A 20,400-nucleotide genomic window follows, 5' to 3' on the forward strand; every position below is an offset into this window, starting at 1 on the left:
TTTTTCTGTATACTGTCTTAATAGATGCAACTACATTGCTTACTAACATGCTTAGTAGCCAGTATAGCTTTTAGAAACTCTTAAATCATATATAAACCATTTAAAATCAAATCTTGTAATAAGCACTGCAAATAAGCTTTGTGTAGGTAAACCCTAATTTCAGGAATACAGCTTAGATTTGTTCATGTTTAATCTAAATTTGTTTATATTACATTAAATGGACTACATGACTGTTCCATCACCATCGCATTTACTGTACCTTATATTCCTTTTTCCACGCTTCATACAGTTCCAGAAATATGCTGCCTTCTTCAGTTAGCTTGATATCCATTCGGTGAGCTTTGGCAAAGGAGAGAAGAGCTTTCAAGGCACGTTCAGTTTCACTGGTCGCCCACAGACCTCTACTTGTGGTGGGCAAACGGTCATCAACGAGCCCTTCTTCATCTTCTATCATCTCCTCAAATATTGCCATTTGGCCTTTCACACTTAAAAACAAACCCAATACAATACTTATCACTGGTTTTGTACTTCCACATCCATTTCTACTTATTCACCTTCTAATATTTGGTTAAAGGATAATGCAAACCCAACAAATACAAACAGCTGTTTTCTTACTCAATATCCCAAAAGCTTGCTTCAAACACAGTGCCCTCAGTACCAGCAATGAAATCACTGTACAGGCCATTTTGTCAGCTCAAAATCATCTATAGCTATTAATAAAGGCTTACACATCTTAATTATCTTTCAGTAGTTATTAATGATTAATGTCACATTCATTTAAAAAAATGCAATATTGACTTTTTAAAGCAGCAAGAGTTGCAGTTAAACTCTAATGCAAAATTTGCTGTGTATTGCACTATTTAAAAACACTACAGCTTCCCAGTTCACTCCTTGACAAATAATATTAATTCAGAAACACACTAACATTTCCTAATGATTCCAGCATCATTATGTAACAGAGATCCCACTAGTAAAGACTTTTCAAAATGTATTCTCAGCGACCTCAAGATTTTTCAATCTAATTTTGACATTGTGAGGGACATGAGAGATAAAACTCAAAGAGAAAGCATGAAGAGGGCTGTAATCTATGCCTCTCAGTAATGTCCACTATGCATACTTCTCTCACACCATGTGCTGATGCAACCCTTCTTTCAGCTCACAGCTGCCTTCGTGTCTGAAATCTCCTGTCACATTACAGCTTTAGTTAAATTCTGTTACTATTATACAGAATTAAAACAATAAATCTATGAATGAGTATGGTATAATACCACTTGCAATTGGACTGAAAATAAATATTTGCACAAACAGGAATATGCGTTTAATTAGGATACTTGTATTTATACACACTTTCTGAACACTTAAACACTTCATTTCAAAAGTATGGTTATATTACAGGAGCTTGAGAAAAAGTGGCATGTATTCATTCCTTGTGCACAACTTCTCCAGATGAAATTTACATAAAAAATTAAACTTGAGTAGTAAAATTGCCATCAAGGCCACTAGCAAGAAGTTGCTGTAATTTGTGCATAAAGTTATTTCAGAAAACTTAAAGGAGAAAATACAAAAGAGTCCAACTTTCACATTTTTTTATAGTGAGAAGTTTATAAAGCTATGAACTTACGTATGAGAAAAGAGCTTCGACTCATATTCTGTGAACAACTCATCAGCCTTACAAAAGACACAGCTGCAATACAGAAGATTGATTTCTGATGAAGCAAACACTTGGAATTTCAAAGTAATTCCTGTAATTCCCTATTCCAATATATAAAACCACAAAAAGTCCTTAAAAAAAGAACAATTTAACAGTCCTATGTATACTTGATACAGTAATGACAGGAAAAGATTTTGTAAGAATAAAACCAAATTAAGGTCGTGATTCTAACAAATAGATCTGCAATATCTGTGTGCGTACAAATCCTGAATACAGAATAAAGACTTTAATCTCTTATTTAAAATGAAAGAAAAATTTAATGAAACACTTCTAAAGTGTATTTTCCATTTTCAAGACATACTTGTTAAGTGGAAGTCTAACAGGTCGCAAATGGCAGATAGTGGCAGCCTCAATAACCTGCTTAGAGGGAGGGCCTTCTAAGTTTTTCACTGCTTCTCTTACAATCTTCTGGAACTTCTTCACTTCTTCCAACTGGGTTGTGAGCAGGTATTGAAGGCCTCTGCAATCACGGAATCTGATTTAAAGAAAAAGGGAACTAATTGCACACCGAGACACCAAATACAAACTTAATTCAGTATTTTGAAGTATAAGAGAAATAGCAATCCAGGACAACATACAAAGGTCATATAATAAGTAAATGCTTATTACTGCTACGTGTAATGCTGTTAGAAATCATACCATCGTGTCCCCTGAGATGATGCCTGGTATTTCTAGAACAGAAAGACACTTTCCATGACTTGAGAGATGCAGCTGAATATTAGCAGGCAACACCAACCTGCAACATTCTGGTCCACAATGCAAATCTACTAAAGGTAAACAACTGCATATACTTAGTTTTATTTGCATCTGTTGGCCAACAAACTGATTTTCAGTGCACCTGTGCCATTCACAGCAGACACGTGCACCCATCACAAAATTACACTGCATTTTGCAAGTTAGCTTTCAAAGTTAAAATTACTAAATGGACGTAACACTGAACTATTTTCCTAAAACTCAGCTGTCTGTCTTGATTGGAGTGGGAACATGAACACCAATTAAACACCTCCTGTATTGTTGTGTTCTTCTTGTGAGCAGAGGTCTCTTGCTGAGAATGCACCAGTTATGCAAGGTCTGGCATCCATGGACAGGACAGTGCATTACAAGACTATGGTTCTACCCCATATGGAAAGTTTGATCCAAAACATCCCTTTTATAAAGTGTGGAGAGAAAAGCACAGGTTTAACACCACTAGGAAAGTCTGGCATTTAAGATGACCTACTTAAGCAGTATATATTTTAAAATAAAATAGAGAAGTCTGCCTAACCAGGTAGCCTGAAAATACATGTAAATTGCAATCACAAGTCTGTTGTTAGTATCATCAGTTGTCAAATATTCCAGATTTATAAAAATTTCCCACACTACACCCTGGATTAACCATCTCTAATACTCAACCAGAGATTAGCACTTGTTACTTCCACCACTGACCAGTAGTACTTCACAAGACACTGTTCTTTAAGGTTTTATTGCACATGCTAAGATGAATTAAAAAGAAAATAAGTTTTATCCCTATTTTATAAAGGTGATATGAGTCGCAGATAGCTCTTCCAAAGTTATATAACCTGTAAGCAGCAACAATTTAAAAACATACTTCCTAGTAAGAAAAAAAAAACCTCGAATTTTTTTCCCCAGTATGACCCAGACAATCATATAGACAGACACACAGGCACATGAGCACAGTGTGAACACGCGAACAATCCTTTCCTCGAATTTATTTTAACCAGAATGAGATGCTATCATTCTTAAATAACACTTAACCATAAAACACTCATATCCAGACTCACAGACTGGTTGAGGCTGGAAGGGGACTCTGGAGGCTTCCTTGCTCAACCCCTTTCCTCAAGCAGGGTCAGCTAGAGCTGGTTGCCTAGGACAATGCTCAGACAGCTTTTGAGCATCTTCAAGGATGGAGAGGAGCCTCCACCACATCTCTGGGTAGCCTGTGCCAGTGTTCAGTTACTCCCACAGTAAAAAAAGCATTTCCTGATCTTCAGAGGAACCTCCTGTGTTTCAGTTTGTGCCCACTGTCTCTTGTGCTGTCACTGAGCACCGCTAAAAAATAGCCTGGCTCCATCTTTTTTGCACCTCACCTTTAGGTATTTATATATATTAAGGGGATCCCCCCTGAATTGCTGAACAGTCCCAAGTCTCTAAGCTTCTCATGTGAGAGATGCTCCAGCCTTTTCATCATGTTCTTGGCCCTTTGTTGGACTCTCTCCAGTATGTCCATCTCTCTCATACTGGAGAGCCCAGAACTGGACAAAGAGTACTCCAGGTGTTGCCTCACCAGCACTGAGCAGACAGAAAAGATCACCTCCCTCAACCTGCTGGCAATATTTTGTCTAATGCAGTCCAGGATACCATTAGCCCTCCTTGCCACAAAAGGCACATAGATGGCTCTTGGTCAACTTGGTGTCCCACCAGAACCCCCAGGTTCCTTTTCCGCAAAGCTACTTTCCAGCTGGGTGTCCCAAATATCCACTTTGAACAGACAGAACTTCCTTCTTCCTTCTCACCATAATTCTGAGTTTTGAAGAAAGAAGAGGTAAAGTTTTGTATCTTTATTTAGATTATTCGACAGAATTATGTTAAGTACAAAAAGCAAATGAAGCTTACTTCCAGCAAGGGCAAGGAACTGTGCCACCTTTTGTGATCACGATAACGGAGTAGTCATAGTGGATGATGTATCTTCACATATTTAACTAACACCTGTGCAGTTTTAAGTATTTAAATTTACACACATATACACATTTTTATAACAACATTAGGTATTTATATACATATGTATATGCATGTACTTATATATTATATATATAAATAAAAATATGTATTTAACTAAAACAAGATTCAGAAAGATCGTATTTAAGAGCATAATGATTGTTCATGTAGCTGAGAAAACTGCCTGAAGTTAAACTGTGAGAGCATTCTCTGTCCTACGTCTCCCTTTTCTGTATGAACTTACAGAGCTGGAGCACAGGACATACAAAAAAAGGCTGGGAGAAAAGGGTTTATTCAGCCTTAAAATGAGATTGCTCATGGGAGACACTATTGCTTTCTACATCCACCTAACTGGAACGTACAGAGAAGACTGAGCCAAACTTTTCTCAGAGGTGTATGGTGAAAGGACAACAGAAAACAGACACAAGATGCAACACAGGAAATATTAACTAGATAGAAGGATTTTAATTATATTTTTTTCCCCCACCAATGGGTCAAATACCAAAAGAGGTTTCACATAGAAGCTATGAAATTTCCCTCCTTGGAGATATCCTAAACTTAGCAGGACAAATCTCCCTGTGCAACCTAACTGGGCTGAATCTCTGAGCTGGGAGTTGGTCTAGGTGACCTCCAGATATCACTTCCAATCCATTACTCTGTAATTCTACACAATAGCGGTAGTTTTGTCTCTAACATGAAACCAGACCAAAATTCTTCCCTTAGAAAAGAAGTGATGCTATTTTATGTTGTTACACGAGGACTTTCTCATATTGTCTACTTTCCATTTAAGCACTTCAGGTTTTTTTAGAGGTTACTCAATTTTAATGCAGTAAGCTTTGAATCTTTCTTGCTCAGCAGTTGCGTGAGTACAGAAGACTGTAAAGTCACAGTAGATAATAAAAAGGAACATTTAAAAGAATGCTAGTCTAGGAAAAACCTGTAATTCTCCTGCTTTTCTAAGTCTTTTATCTAGTTATGCTTTTTGGGGGACTGTTTTTGAAACTTAATTGCAGCCCAGATGCTCTGAAGCAAACGCCTGCTATTTAATTGCAATTGTTAGCACAAACTGGTAAGAGGACTTGAGCAGATTCAACTGTATTAATTAGCTTATTTTAGCTATTCTCTTACTTCTCTGCCATGGAGAGTTTATTAGTCTGCTGTTTGTAGTTGATGGTTATTTCATTTTGCACACGTTGAACAAGCTCCTCATCGATGGCATACTGTATTGCTGTCTGGATGACATCCAACCACCAAGGAGAACCTGAATGTATCTGTATGTAAAAACAGATTTCTCCATGATCATTCAACAAACAACCAATCTACTCATTGCAGCAAAAGCTTAACAGTGCTCTTTAGGCCACACTCAGACTGGTAAATTCCATGGAAAGTGGAATATGAGAGTATGTTTAAAAAAATATTCCCTTTCCTGTTTAAGTGAATATGATTAAGGAATTTTCTACATACCCACCTACTTCCACACCTTCAAATTGCTGCAGTAGTTACATTCACTGAGGCCATCTACACAGAAGAGCCACACAGATACTGTAATCTCAAAGTTTCCTCTTTCTCTCTCTCTCAAAGAGATGAAAGGATCATTTAATCAGAGAAAGCAAGCTCTCTGTGAAATTAATGTGAAAGAAGATGCAGAAGTTTACTTCCTCATGTGCCATTTCCCCCTATTTCTTTATTATTTCTCCCCTATTGTGCAAATGACAAGCAGCATTTCAACTCAGGTGTTCATCAATTCATTAACGGTTTCCATCTTTCCATGAAACCTGAATTGTCATATTGACTAAACACAATTAAACCCGAAGCACAATGACTAAATGCATGTCGAAGAACAGTTCCTTTGAAAGTAACTGAAACGCCATCTGATACAACACAGGAATGTTCAAGGCCAAAACCTGTAACATTTACCTAAATTACAAGTGCAGCACAGTCAAAACAAAAATCAAGCATGATGTTAAACTACTTGAATCATCTCTCCATGTACTTCTGGTTTTAGTCATCTGTTCTTTGAGGACTGTGTGCCTCTATGCGGGGAACACAGAATATGTTTTGGAGCTGTGCGTGTGTGCACACACTGCCAAAGTCCCATTTAAAATAGGCCTTCAAAGAACTCAGATAATAAACAGCTGGAGTACTGGATAGCCAGATGAAGCTAATGTTTTTTTAAAAATCTCATAATTCAGACACTAAACATGTAAGAGGTACTTGCCTTTCTCTGGAGCTCCCGAATGGTCTGAAGAACTGGTTGTAAGGCCTGATGGGCTTCTGCAACTTCCGCATTGGATTTACTCATATAATGCTGTCGGAGCTGTTCTGCCTGTATGGAAATAAGAGCTTAAATTATGCACAAATCATATCTATGAAGAATAACTGAAAATATAAAAACTTCCCAGCTACCATAAAATTTTAAAATCTTAAGCTTCCTACTTCTACCTTTCATTTATAAGTAGTATCTAGCATTTTTTTCCTCTAGAATCTAGCATTTATTAGCAAGCCCACAAAAGAATTTCAGAAGAGAAATGACTACAAAGATGCTAACTATGCAATTTTGCTTTTGGACAAGCCCAAACAACACAACAGGATACGCTGCATTACAAAAATGAACTGGAATTTAATTCTTAATTCTTACTTCCCTGTAAATTAAAATTGTGTTATTAAATTAAAATTGTGTTATTAAATTAAATTAAATTACATTGTGTTGAACAGGCAAACAATAAAACGACCCTAGAACAACATGAGAACAGGACAATTTAACTTACCTACATAGAAAACTTACCCATAAAAAACCAAGAAAGGTTTATATTTCATTATTTTTAGGTGGATCACAATTTTTTCATAAAAATTACTTCTGACAGTGAAAACCCCTCTTGGTATGCAGGTGTCTCCACAATACAGTGAGTACCAGTTTATTTGATATTTTAACAACTGATGAACAAGTTACATTTCTTACAAGTAACATGTACACACATATGTATCTTTCACCATTACATTGTGATTTCACTGGGTATTCTTATTCTGTGCATCTTAGGATGTGTTTAAGTGTCTTCTTTTTGTTTGCTAGTATCAAAATAATTATAGTATTATTGTTACAGATGAAGCTCAGTTTACCAGGAGTGTATAGGACTCTCAGGTATTTGGATGAGCTACTGGCAAAAGATAGCTACAAAAAACAATCTCTGCTTCATTATTTGTAAGCAAAATACAAATTCTCCAGTCCTCCTCTTTACAATATCAGAAGAAGGTGATATAAAAAAATTGCTAGAGCTGCAGGCCAATAGAAAAAATGGGCAGTATTTCTATAAAAGCAGGTAGAAACTTCTTTAAATATTTTAAAGAACAAGTCTCATTAAAAGAGAGTAAATACTACCTATGCATAGAATTTGCATAAAAATGATAAAATATCACAAGATATTCAAATAATAAGACAGATACTGAACACCACCATATAACTGGAGATGTTGAAAGAACTGGGCTTGTCCAGCTTGGAGAAGAGAGGCTTAGAGGATATAAAATAGCACCCTTCCAGCAGCTAGAAGGGAATCACCAAGAACTGGGAGCCAGGCACTCCACTGAAGTAGATGGCAAGTGAACAAGGGACAATGGCTATAAATTGGAATGGGAGGTTCTATGTCATTACTTTTTGCCCCCAATATGAGGATTATTAAGTATTGGAACAGGCTGTTTAGATACATTGTGAAATCTCTTTCCTTGGAGGTTTTAACAGCCCAATTGGATAAAGCCCTGAGTTATCTTGCCAGAAATCAGTGTTGACCCTGCTCTGCGCGAGAGGTACAGCTAGACACCTCCCAAGGTCCCTTCCAACCTAAATGATGCCACAGTAACAATGTTCTTTTGCAAATGTAGTCCATATATCCACTATGAGTAACCAGTGAGGAGGACCAGTGATCCCAGCTATCTTACCAGGTATTTCCCCAGTTAAGGTTAAGGATATAGTTAAACAGGAACACAGAGTAACACACAGCGACTCACTCATCTGGCCAAAGACTGTCAACCTTTCTATATGTTTAGGCAGTATAAGAGTGATGGGGTGAACCAGTTGCTGTAGGGCATGTGAATACAATATAGATAATACAGGGAGGACCTGGGCAGATGCCACTGGCAAACTTTAGGCTACAAAGAACACTGCAAATCAGGACCTTCTCAAGAAGGATTCAAAGAAGATGTTATCAGTACCACACACAGGACCAAAAAAAGAGGTATAAAACCAGCTTCAAGGCATGACTGAGAAGATGATTAGGGCATCTATGCAAGAAACAAACTTCACCTAGAGAAGACTGTGACTGTCTGCAGTCAAAATGAGAAAAGTAAAGAAAATCTGAGGAAATAAAGGACTCAATTCTGGATGATGTATTCTTTATCAGTAACATCTATGCAAGTTATTTCCACAAGAACATTGTGGGGTGGGGAAAAGCACATTTTAGACATGAAAATTATTAAAACCTCAATAAAAGACGCTCACAAAACAGAGATTACCAAGCACTCGGAACAGCAGCATTTTACTGGACATTTCTGCTCTCACCTCACACAATAAACACCTCTTGATTTTACTAACCTGAAAGGAACTGTACGTAGTTACATTTTAAGTTGCACTTATTTGAAATCTAGTTAATGTTAATTCTTCTGTTACAGAAAATATTGAAAAATAAAAAACTGAAGAGGTCCTCTTCAAAATTTATTCATATATAATAAATGAACATTTACCTCTTCTGCAAGTCGGCTGTCACGCAAAGTTGGGGGAATTCCTGGGTGCTTTGCCAACAATTCCATCAAATTGTGTGTAGAATGAAGTCTCTAAATACAGAAAGTCAACAGCAATCATGAAAAAATACATTGCAACATCTGTGACAGGAAAAGCTTTAACAGCAAAGAAAGCTTAGAGCAAGAAGTTAGTAGTCATTTACAATTAATTTTATTTTTTCTTTGTTAATCTAGAAGCATCTTCTAAAGGCAATGAAGATTCTTCGAGGTTGGAAATGAAACATTAAAAAGACCTTCAACACCTCGAAAGCAAATTGGCAGGCAATTTTGATGCCAAGTCATCAGATTCTGTCCTATACTCACCCTCTTAATTAAAACAGCCCTTGACAGTATGGAAAATGAATTATTTATCTCAGAGCCCATTCTTTTATAAATATCTTTCAGAGTATTATAATTCATTTAACTTTATTTTGCTTTAGATAAGCTATTAGAAAAACAAAACAGCTTCCAAAAGCTTCAATCTTTTTTCATGTTTTTCATTTTTCTGAAATAAAAGGTGACTGAATAGAACATGACATTTCTGTTTGTTTTTAGGGAAAATAAACTTGATTGTTAATATAAGGCAACTCCTTTTACCTAGGTTCACCCTACGTATCCTAAACCAGACCCCTAATATTACGCTGACTGCTCATCTCCCACAAACTCATACTAATAACTTCAACTATCGCGAACTTGTGCAGTTCTCACCTACTGGATTCAGTTCCCCTTTGCCCTATTACTATCTCAGCCACTGAAGAGCACTGGCCAGCAGTAGTTTGCCATTATCATAAAGAGCTAAGCCTACACAACTGGGAAGCACTCAACAGAAGCTGAGTTTTATTACACAAAGGCTATATTAACCAGTGTACATTTTTCAGAAGGAAAAAAAGCTTTACTGGATTGCATAATCCAATAAAACAGCTTAATTAATCTTGTTATGAGTAGCTTAAAAAGTTTATGCTGATATGGCTATGCTAAGTGAAAAACGCCTCTGGGAAGTCACAAAGGAGAAAGGAAGATCAAAGGAACACAACAGAGCCATGAGATGACCACAGGCAGGATCATCAAACAGTAACTTATGGAAGCAAGCAAAGTAAAGAAATAGATAATTGAACACTTCTTATTTACCTGTCATTAACATTTTAAATATCTTGTTATGCTTAAGAAAATTTTGGTCAATTTAGAACTGACATTTCTTGAAGACATAAAATACGTTACTTAGAGAACCACTGCTTTTTTACCAGGAAAATATATTCATATTTTTAATACAGTATTCAAAATGTATTAATATATTGCCTGAAGAGAAAATTCACTTTTATTCTTTTTCACGCTTTGACGCCCCTCCAGAGAACATCATCTGCAGTGCAACAATGTTATTATTCTCTACCATTTAGCACATTAATATCATTCTCAACAAAAACCCAGCAGCCTGTATTTGCAGGATGTAATATGGTACCATTAATGTGAGTAGTCACAGCTACATACACAAGTCTAGGAATTCAGCTTGTTAAGTTTATTGCAGAACAGCAGGTGGAGATCATACACTGCTTCTGGGATACCGTGAAGACTCACGGTATCTTTAGAAAAAAGAAAAAAAGAAACATGAAGATCACTGGACAGACTCCTATCTAAAGATCATGACAACGACAGCAGACTGAAAGAGTCATTCAGCACACCAATGGGAGGAAGAAAAGACTGACCTGGTAAATTAAATCTAAAGTATTCCAGTTCTTAACTACATCTCTTTACATTTGAATGCTCACTCACTTGCAAGGAATCTGTTTTGAGCTTTTCTTTGTGCTCTTCAGATGATCGTAAAACTTCTCTGTACAGCTCTGCAGCCAATGCATATTCTCCTGAATTAAAAAAAGAGTAACAAAAACATACACATATTGTGTTGTTTTGTAAATATACACAGCTCTGCAGCCAATATATATTCTCCTGAATTGAAAAAAGTAACAAAAACATACACATATTGTGTTGGTTTTTAAACATACAAGCAGTCACAACTGGCCGTCACTTGTAACATACTAGAGATGTTTTCAGAGAGGCTGTATAGTATTTGCTTGTCTTCAAGCAAACCTTCCTTATTCATTCCACCCTCTCCCCCCAAAAAAAATAAATCAAAAAAAACCCCAAACCCCAAAAATCTGGTAAAAGACAGAGTATTATATTTCACAAATACTAAAGCAGTTTCCAAATTAACTATCTTTTGTGACTGCAAAATCCGTAGAATTCTTGATCCTAGAATACGTATTCACAGTTGCATAAGTCTGAAAACCCCACAATCTACAACTCACTGCAGTGGTGCATTACTAAATTTGCACTGCAAATTCACTCCTCCAGTGAAAACAATGAAAGTTGTGTCATACTTCAGAAATGCAGAAATGATTAAATACATGCAGGGAGCATAACTACTGATGTAAGCTGCTAACATCACAATCACATCTCAGGAAATATATTTATAAATTAAATATATATAAATTAAAAAAGAAATATAAAATTGAACTTGCGTATGGAAAAGCAGCAAAAAAATAATCAATTTTTATTTTCTTTTCTCAACCGATTGAAATTTACTTAAGTCAGTAAGAGCCTTAGCAGACTCTTAAAACATGGAGAAGTACAGGGACATGAAAAGTATAAAAACAAATAACAGTAAAACAAAAATCATCTTCCTACCTATCTGTAAGTGTAACAACTCTATTTCAACAAGATTGTTTATTCTTACATTGAAACAGTTGCCAGTTGTAAGAGTGTAGTCCTGCAATATACTGTTGCTATTACTAGTAACAGGCCAAAAGTGCTGAGATTTGCTGAATTTGCATGGCCTCAAGCTTGAGGCTTGTCAGGCCTCCTTTGAACTCTTCTTGACCCACCTCGACCTTTTCCTTGGCTGAGCTGTGACAGCAATTTCTTTAATTCGCTAGGTGTCTATGACTAATTTTGTCTTTTTTTTCTTTTTGAACTTTTTTCTGTGTGGTACAATCACAGCTTTATATACACAGCAGTAACAAGCAGTTATTCCACATAGAATGAGATATTTACAACTAACACAACGATGTAGTGTAGAGAAATACAGGCCTAGTAACAACAGCAGAGAACTTGAAAAGTAAAGATTAGGATGCAGTGTAGAGTACAGCCATGGGATGCTAAGAGATGGTGCACAGGCTCGGCAGTGAATAAGGAAGCCATGGCTATTAGTAACTCACCCACAGTCAAAGAAATGAAGACCTAGAGCTGGACAAAACTGGTTTTAGGGGCAACAAAGAGAACAAAGAAATAGTATGTAACATTCATAAAAGGCATCATGTACACGAAGTTTGGTGTTAATGTGGAACTGCAGACCAGTGATGAGCGAGAAAGGTGTAAAAGTGTGCTAGCAAACATCAAAATGACCCCAACTGGATCCTTGAGTGAGAAAGAAGAAACCATCAACAGAAACATCTTACTCTTCCTGACAAAGAACTCCAAATGATAACTAGCCATAGCATTGCCACCCCCAGTATGAAACCACTGACCTCAGGACCCAGAAGGGCAGTAAAAAGGTAAGCATAAAAGCAGGACCAGCAGTAGAAATAAGCGCGATGATTATTCTTTTTTTGCCCAGAGCAATTAGAGTTGGACTAATAACAATTAGACTTCTAAGATTTCAACTGTACCAACAATAAATTCATGGCGTCACTTCCATATAATATGCACTTCCTCCTTGCTGATAAAGACGACTGAGTAACAGTAATGCTGGGGGGCATGGTGTGTGTGTGTGTTATAGACCAGAACTCTGCCTCGGTCCTGTTTTTATTTCTCACCAGATGCAATTTTCATCAACCTACTTTTCAAAAAAGGCCAAACTTTACTTTGGCTAATAATGTAATTTAGAAGTATTTAAATTTTTAAGCACTTGATTCTACCTGGAACACTTGATCTCCATCCTGCAATCAAAACAAAGTAAAAAAACCTACTAACTACAGACTCTGTAGTCTTTCTGAAAGTAACAGAAGAGGCAGTTCGCTTGTTCTCCTCTTTGAAGGAAGACTTTAACATGAGCTGGAAAAACTCAAGCAGTTTGTCAACTTTAAAAGTCTTATTACTTGGCAAAGAGGCATTTTTTCCACATTCATGACTAAATTATTTTAGTTTATTCTAATATTGTTTAATGGGACATTTGAGATTAACACAATTAGTTTTGTTTCCCATTCAAAGCTTTTTTCCCCTCAACTCAGACAAACTACATACATACAAAGCTCTATAGCAAGCAGTAGCAAAGAGATTCCACAGTCAGGATAGCAGTTTGCATGGCAGGGGGCACAAAGGAAGCCCAGAAAGCAGTACTGATAAAACAAAAGCAGCTTAATTACACAAGTACTACTTTTTATCCTCTCAGTACACAGGTTGTAGAATCAAGAAAGAATATAAAACATAAAAGCCAGAAATACTCTGAGACATCTCAAAGATACACCAAACTACACCTTGTTTCCATCATCTAGAATGAATGTTGGTTTTTGTTACAAATACTGTTACAAGCCTCTCTAGCTTCCCTGGATTTCACTATGGCTTTCTCCCTCAATTAGAAAAAGCCACTGTTTTTACATTGTGTTGTCTAAACCATTATTAGCCTACTAAAAGGAGTAAAGAATATGCTACAGCCACCCAATCTTACCTTTAATGATATGGATGCCAGCTAAGCCATTTAGAGCACACACCAGTTGTCGGTGAGCTTCCTCGCACTCTGTTCGACATTTCTTCTGTAGAGATGTTAACAGTTCCTCCATGGTCATGGTGCTGAAATGGAGACCAAATGGCTCAAATTTGAAACAAAACCACAACACTAGAGAGGTAAAACTGTCATGCTGTGCAGCATAGAAGATTATTACTTGCATGCAACATACTGTGCAAATGTTTACTTGCGATTTATTTACTTATTAAAAAAAACACTTAGTCAGCTTTTCTTCCAGCTGGAGCTTTACCCTAACTTGATTATGTCAAGGGGTTGACAGCTCCTAAAAGCAAGAAATAAGAAGCAAAAGGAAAATTAGAACTGGGTAAAATATTCCTTCACAAGGCAAAATAAATCGTTCCTGGAAACAAGCAAAAATAGACCTAATTTTGCTAGAAGCTGTTCAAATGAAAACAGCTATGAGACTGTGTTTCTCCCCTCTTCTACCAATTTAAACATGCAAAACACATGAGGTGTCAAGGTAAACAGAAAATTATGTGAAATGAGAGTAGTAAAGATTAGCAATTATCGTTCAAACTTCCTTGTCTACTTTTGTTTGTAATATTTGTAATTCATGAGAAGAATTTAGTCCGGAGAGAATTAGCTTAACAAAAATACAGGAAATTGACAGGTAAGAGGAAGAACAGAGATGAAAATGAAGAAAGAAAGAAGCATGAAGAACAGCTTGGAGTAAGGCCAAGGGACAAAGAATCCAGGCAGCAAGACTGATGTGAACAGATAGGAGAGTAAACTGCAACAGTCTACAACAGCTGACCTGAGGCTGCTTCTGTGACCAGTTGTTTCTGTGAGAACAGACACCACCCCGTGCTCCCTGAAACTCTGCTCCTCAGCCTCACTGACCTTCAGGAGAAGCATCTACTATTTGGTGTATAGTGCTGTAGATGGAGTAGGGTAAGAGGTGATGTAACTCCTGTGCAGTTTGGTCCCAAGATATGCTGGAAGGGTATTCTTGACTAAGCCTTTAGTTTACCTGCCTTGCAACACTGTTCCATTTGCCCTCGAGTTTACACTACAGTAGGCTTTAGATCAATAAAATGACTTTGTAATTAGCTGAATTCTGGAGGGGTATTGGCATATACACATAGCACCTGCTGTTCATACTCTGATAATTCTGCTATTACTACTTACCTTTCATTTTCAAAACCATCAGCAGTTTCAAGAAAAATTGTAAAAGCAAAATGATGTACATAAAGAGTATGCAACTTGATACATAGCCTGAGACTACCAAATGAGACAAAACCAAACGTTTTTTACTCAGTTTAACTAGAGGAGCCTAGAAAACTCCCTTTTGAGGGCTATATTTTTGCTGAGTAGATGCTCTCATTTACTGCCTTCACTACACAAGTGGGAAAAAATGTCATCTAACATGCAACATGCTTCAAACTCAGCTTTCTTGTTTCGGGCCAGTTTCTCTTATCCATATGCTCCAGCATCAACTTGCTTGTTTCAGTAGATTTCTCTTATTCATCAAAACTCCTAGCACTGAATTTCTTCATTATTCTCCTAAATATAATCAAAGCCAGGGCCAGGAGCCAAATCTTCTGTTCTAGGAACGTCCACTGCTGCTGTCAAGCTTGGTTCACAAAAAAGATATGTAAACAGTGCTGGGAAACAAATTTTCTTTGTACATAAAATTTTAAGAAAAATTTTCATTGCTAGTCCGCAACCATTCCACCAAAGCCAACACACTACTAAGCTGTCCCCAGCATACTCAGCTCCGTTTAGATGTTTCATTTGTACTCCACGGGCTCATTTTAATGCAAATAATCTTGTATAGGCTGGTGGGAATATTGATTTCTCCCATGTCTGAGTCCTTGCTTCCACACTAGCAGACTGTTGGACAGAAAGTGCTATAGCATAGCGCCTACTACTGGTACTTGCTAAAGTAGGTGCAACGTCCGTTACAGCTGCTTAGGCAATGTAGGTGCCCTGTGTGAGAAAGGGGAAGGAGTAGGCACAAAACTTCATAAAAGGATAGAAAAAGACTGAATAGAATGGATGAACAAGAACAGGGCACAGCAGAAATAACACTGGCAGTGTTAATTTTTTCCCTACCTGTAGCTTCAAACAGAAACAACACAGACAGTACTTTGAGAGCCTGGAATGAAAACAGCCTGTTCTTTCACAACGCCCCTCTAAATGACTGAAAAAGTAATAGTAGCTATATTTCACGAAGAGTGCTAGCAACATGCTGTTGGTCTAACAAAGGCTAAGACCAAACTGGTATCTGCAGGGCACTTGAAGATGATCTTGAAAGCACACAAAGGAGGAAAAAAAAGAACGAAGGATTTAAACAGCTTTCAATGTTGGATCTATCTTTACCAATTCTGCAACCTTAGATTAACAACATTTTCTTTGAATTAAAGAATTATACCATTCTGTTGGTTCATTTTGGTTTTTGTTCTCATTTATAAACATGAGTTTTCTAAAGATGAATAAAAAATCAGTGGGCTTATTTAAAACTGAAAAAGAATCGGGTTTGTTTCAAACTCTGTCACCTGCAACACCATCAGTATCCATCAGCATCGTAAGGTTAAAATGTTACTGCACTAACAACTGCCTCCCAGTATCATAGTCTTTTACACAAGAACTACATTAACTACCCTACTGCATCCTACTCAGCTTCAGAAGTCAGATACCTTGGTGTGCCATAGCTGCATATTTAACTAAATAAGCTTAAAATTAAGCTTGTTTGAGAACTGTACAGGATCTTGCACTGCTGGAGACAATCAGAGTTTTTGCTTTGGATAAAGCCAGCCATTTAAGAAGTGACAGAAATTCACCTTTTCTGTAATGGCAAGAACTCTCCCCGAACAGCTTGTGGATGACAGCAGGCCTGCCTCAGCCGCAGCAAAGGGTACAGAATAGAAGTCACAGTCCTTCTATCTAGGCTACTAAGCTTAAGAGTCCAGTCTGAAATCTTCCTGAGTTTTGCCAATGCATCCTGGCAGCACACCTCGTGCTGGCGATGATAGAAGTGTCTCTCCACAGGAGAAAAGTGAAGCCAGTGTACATTTTCTGTCTGAGGAGGGATTTGAATCTGCAATTAAAAAAGAAAAGTAATTTGCAAATAAAGGTATTGATAAATGTTGTTCAGGAATTTTAAAAGCCAAAACTCTTATTTACTTGGTCAATCACATCCTTCTTTGCTGATCTCCACATTATTTTGGCAATTAGACTGTAGAGAGGCCGGGGATTTTTCCTACAATAAGGTCGATATAAAAGCTGGTCCCACCAATGTTTGACCCAGTAAGGATCAACTCCAAGAAAAAGGACTAATCCATACAGATCTGCCAAGAAAAGAAAGTGTTTTAGTACAGTGTTTGTGCTCTAATACTTCACAATACGCCTCCAAAAAAATTACATTTCATACAAAGGTTACCAGACATAAAGCAACTACATCCTGGCTGTCATCTTTCCACTTGTTTTCCAGTCATTCCCTCACCAAAATAGGTAATTTGACCAAGTGGAGGACGACTGAGGTTCTCTCCTTTAGCTAGTTGTTGATTTTCATAGAACTTTCTGGACTATAACTATTTGTGAGACACTTCCCTCTTTTCAAGTTTTCAAGAGCAATGAACGTAAACCTATTCAGAGCAGAGGTGAGAGGTAGAAGTTACATGATTGCATATGGTTAACTGGATTTGCCAGGTTTTTGTAAAGCAATACTGCTCAGTATCATTACTTCACAGCCTGCTGTGCACCAACTGTCTGTTGCCCACAATCCTAGAAAGGGCTGCAATTCAGAAGACATTCACTTTTCTACTAAGGCATAAGACATTAACAAAACACACTTTTATTGTTTTCTTACTAATTGAGAGATGGTTCAGAAACCCATCATTCTGGGGGACAAAATTTAAGGACATACTGACTTTAAGCTCATATCTAAATCTTACTGGAAAAGATGAGAAATGCGAGACATTCACCAAATACATCACAGACCAGGGGAAGAAAAATTCTAAGAATTATTTCTATGCAGGAAGCAATTTTTACCCAGACATTCTATCCCATTTAATTACAACACTGGGGCACAAACTGAAATCAGTCAGCAGTTTTCTCCCCTCTGTGATGGGGGCTGCCTCAATATAGCCTGAGCACCTGGCCAACACGTATTATGGACAATGTAACATTTCAGATATGTATTAAATCAACACTATCATACATAAGGACTTGAACAAGTTAATCATGACAGTCAAATGAATCACTTCTATAGTGTTTGCTTTATTAACTATGTATTCTCACAACTACTGTGTGTATTTATAAATTTAATCCATAATTCCATAATGAATTAATCTACAATATTGACTTTTATAATAGCTTGGTATCTGAACAATACTTCACAAATGTACACAAATGCTTACACCGATTTATCCACCTTCAAATTGCCTCAATGTGCACCACATATTTCTAAATCCAAAGAACACAGGGAGATAAAGAAGTTACTCTGTTTCCTTTCTTTTTTCTATCTCTGTATGAAGCCTGTCTACAGAAACTTGAGTACCTCACAAAAAAGACAAGATAAATGACACCTGCTAACATACAGCTCCCTACGCCACTCATCTCAATTCATTAAGTCCTTACATAAGGACTTAAGACAGTTTCATAAAGCTTTAGTACAATTTTTAGAATTTATATTCATGGCAGCTGATGCCCACAGTAGTTCATACGGGGCTATGCAAAAAGCAAATACAGCTTTGCTTGCTGTATTGGACAGAAGGGTTCTGTAAGCAGTGCAGACCATCTTTAGCTGCAATAAGGAAGGGTTAATATTTACCCACTTTACTAAGTGAAAATTGGAGAACAGCCTTGAGTCAGCTGTTCCACCATACAGCTTTTCTCCTCAAAGTATTTGCTAATTCAGGGAGATAAAAAGATTTCAGCTCTGCAATTTTTGTACTGATACATTTATTTATTGATGGTTTTATTACATTCTTAAAGATTATTGCTTCCCAAGTCAGAGCATCTAAAGAATTCAGAGAAAAAATAGCAGACATTTTAACTGCTTCAAACCCCTACACCTAATTATCAGCACAAGAAAAACCCACAGAAGACACTGCTACATAAAATCTCACCTTCTAATCCTCGCTGCACAGGAGTGCCACTGACACACCAGCGATTGATTCCACTTAAGCGGAGTGCCATTTCAGCAGCCTAGCAAAAGAAGATAGAACCAACAGTTGGAAAGGAAGAACAGAGTGGAACACAGTCTGTAAAGATGTGGACCTTATTTTTAAAAGGTCTGAACATTTTTTCAGTATGTGAGATTAGCAGACCTGTAAGCAGCATTGATACAATATATTATAAAAATGTGTATAAAATTACTGTACTGAGCTTTTTTGAGGGTAACTGAAAGCTGGTAAAAGTCATATCCACTTCCAAATAATTAAGTGCAATTAAGGTGTATTGGGTCTGGCTGAGCCCCACGGCAGCCCTCACAGTGCTGTGCTTGCACTGGTAGCTAGAAAGTTGGTGATACCACACCAGTGGTTTGACTGCTGCTGAGCAGCGCTCGCACAGCATCCAGGCTGCCTCTCCAACATCCCCCACCAGCCCCCAGCAGGCTGGGGGTGCGTAAAATCTTGGAAGGGGACACAGCCAGGACAGCTGACCCGAAGTGACCAACAGGATATTCCACAGCATACGACGTCTGCTCAGATATAAAAGCCAGAAGAAAGGAGGAGGAAGGGGAGGGGCAATCATTATTTACAACGTTTGCCTTCTGGAGCAGCCACTACACATAATGAAGTCTTGCTTCCCAGAAAGTGGCCGAACATCACCTGCTGATGGGAAGTAGAGAATAAATTTTCTGGTTTTCTTCACTTCCACAAGCGTGACCTTTACTATTGCTTCATTAAACTGCCTTCATCTTGACCCGTAAGGTGGGGGTTTTTTTTCCATCTTATTTTCTCCCCTATTGTTCTGCTGAGGAGGAGAGTGATAAGAGTGGCTTGGGAGGCACCTGGTATTCAGCCAAGGTCAACCCACCACATACAGGTTCAAAGACGACAAACAGCAAAAGAAACAGTATGTGGGGGAAAAAAAAACCAAAACAAACAATTAAAGCCCATAATTCATTATGTAAGTAGCATTTTTGTCTTCCTGTCTTGGGCAAAAAGACTGGACAAATACTAATTAATCACCCTCTGCAGACTACAGCCCTAGAGTTTGCAGACAGACTGTTGACCATTTTAGCTTCTAACTCAAAGGATGTATCTATGCCTCTGAATCATGTCACCGAATAGGCCAGTGTCTTGTCTGAAATTATCAAACACCATATACAACGTGATGACCTAGTTTTTTGAACTGTCGGTATAGATTACACTAAGTATTTTTTGAGGTGGGTATACTTCAGAGTCTGCCAAAATCCCAAGAGAAGAACCACTTACTAGTAAATAACTCCAACAAAAAATTCACTTATAAAGAACAAGCTGCAAGGACAAATTACCTGAGTGCAATGAACGTTAAGAAGGGG

General features: G+C 37.5%; 1 protein-coding gene across 1 annotated transcript in view; it reads right to left on the reverse strand.

Moving 5' to 3' along the window:
- SHPRH (SNF2 histone linker PHD RING helicase) overlaps positions 1-20,400 on the reverse strand; it is a 55,061-nt gene that overhangs the window by 17,325 nt on the left and 17,336 nt on the right. The window contains exons 11-21 of the mRNA XM_056344633.1: positions 19,001-19,079; positions 17,055-17,218; positions 16,712-16,968; positions 13,851-13,972; positions 10,961-11,049; positions 9,158-9,247; positions 6,645-6,752; positions 5,555-5,697; positions 2,013-2,186; positions 1,622-1,684; positions 260-485 (exon numbers count right to left, since the gene is read on the reverse strand). Of these exons, the coding sequence (XP_056200608.1) occupies positions 260-485; positions 1,622-1,684; positions 2,013-2,186; positions 5,555-5,697; positions 6,645-6,752; positions 9,158-9,247; positions 10,961-11,049; positions 13,851-13,972; positions 16,712-16,968; positions 17,055-17,218; positions 19,001-19,079 (1,515 nt within the window). The remainder of the gene's footprint in view (positions 1-259; positions 486-1,621; positions 1,685-2,012; positions 2,187-5,554; positions 5,698-6,644; positions 6,753-9,157; positions 9,248-10,960; positions 11,050-13,850; positions 13,973-16,711; positions 16,969-17,054; positions 17,219-19,000; positions 19,080-20,400) is intronic.

The sequence above is a fragment of the Falco biarmicus genome, chromosome 6 (assembly GCF_023638135.1).
Source record: "Falco biarmicus isolate bFalBia1 chromosome 6, bFalBia1.pri, whole genome shotgun sequence".
Lineage (NCBI taxonomy): Eukaryota > Metazoa > Chordata > Aves > Falconiformes > Falconidae > Falco > Falco biarmicus.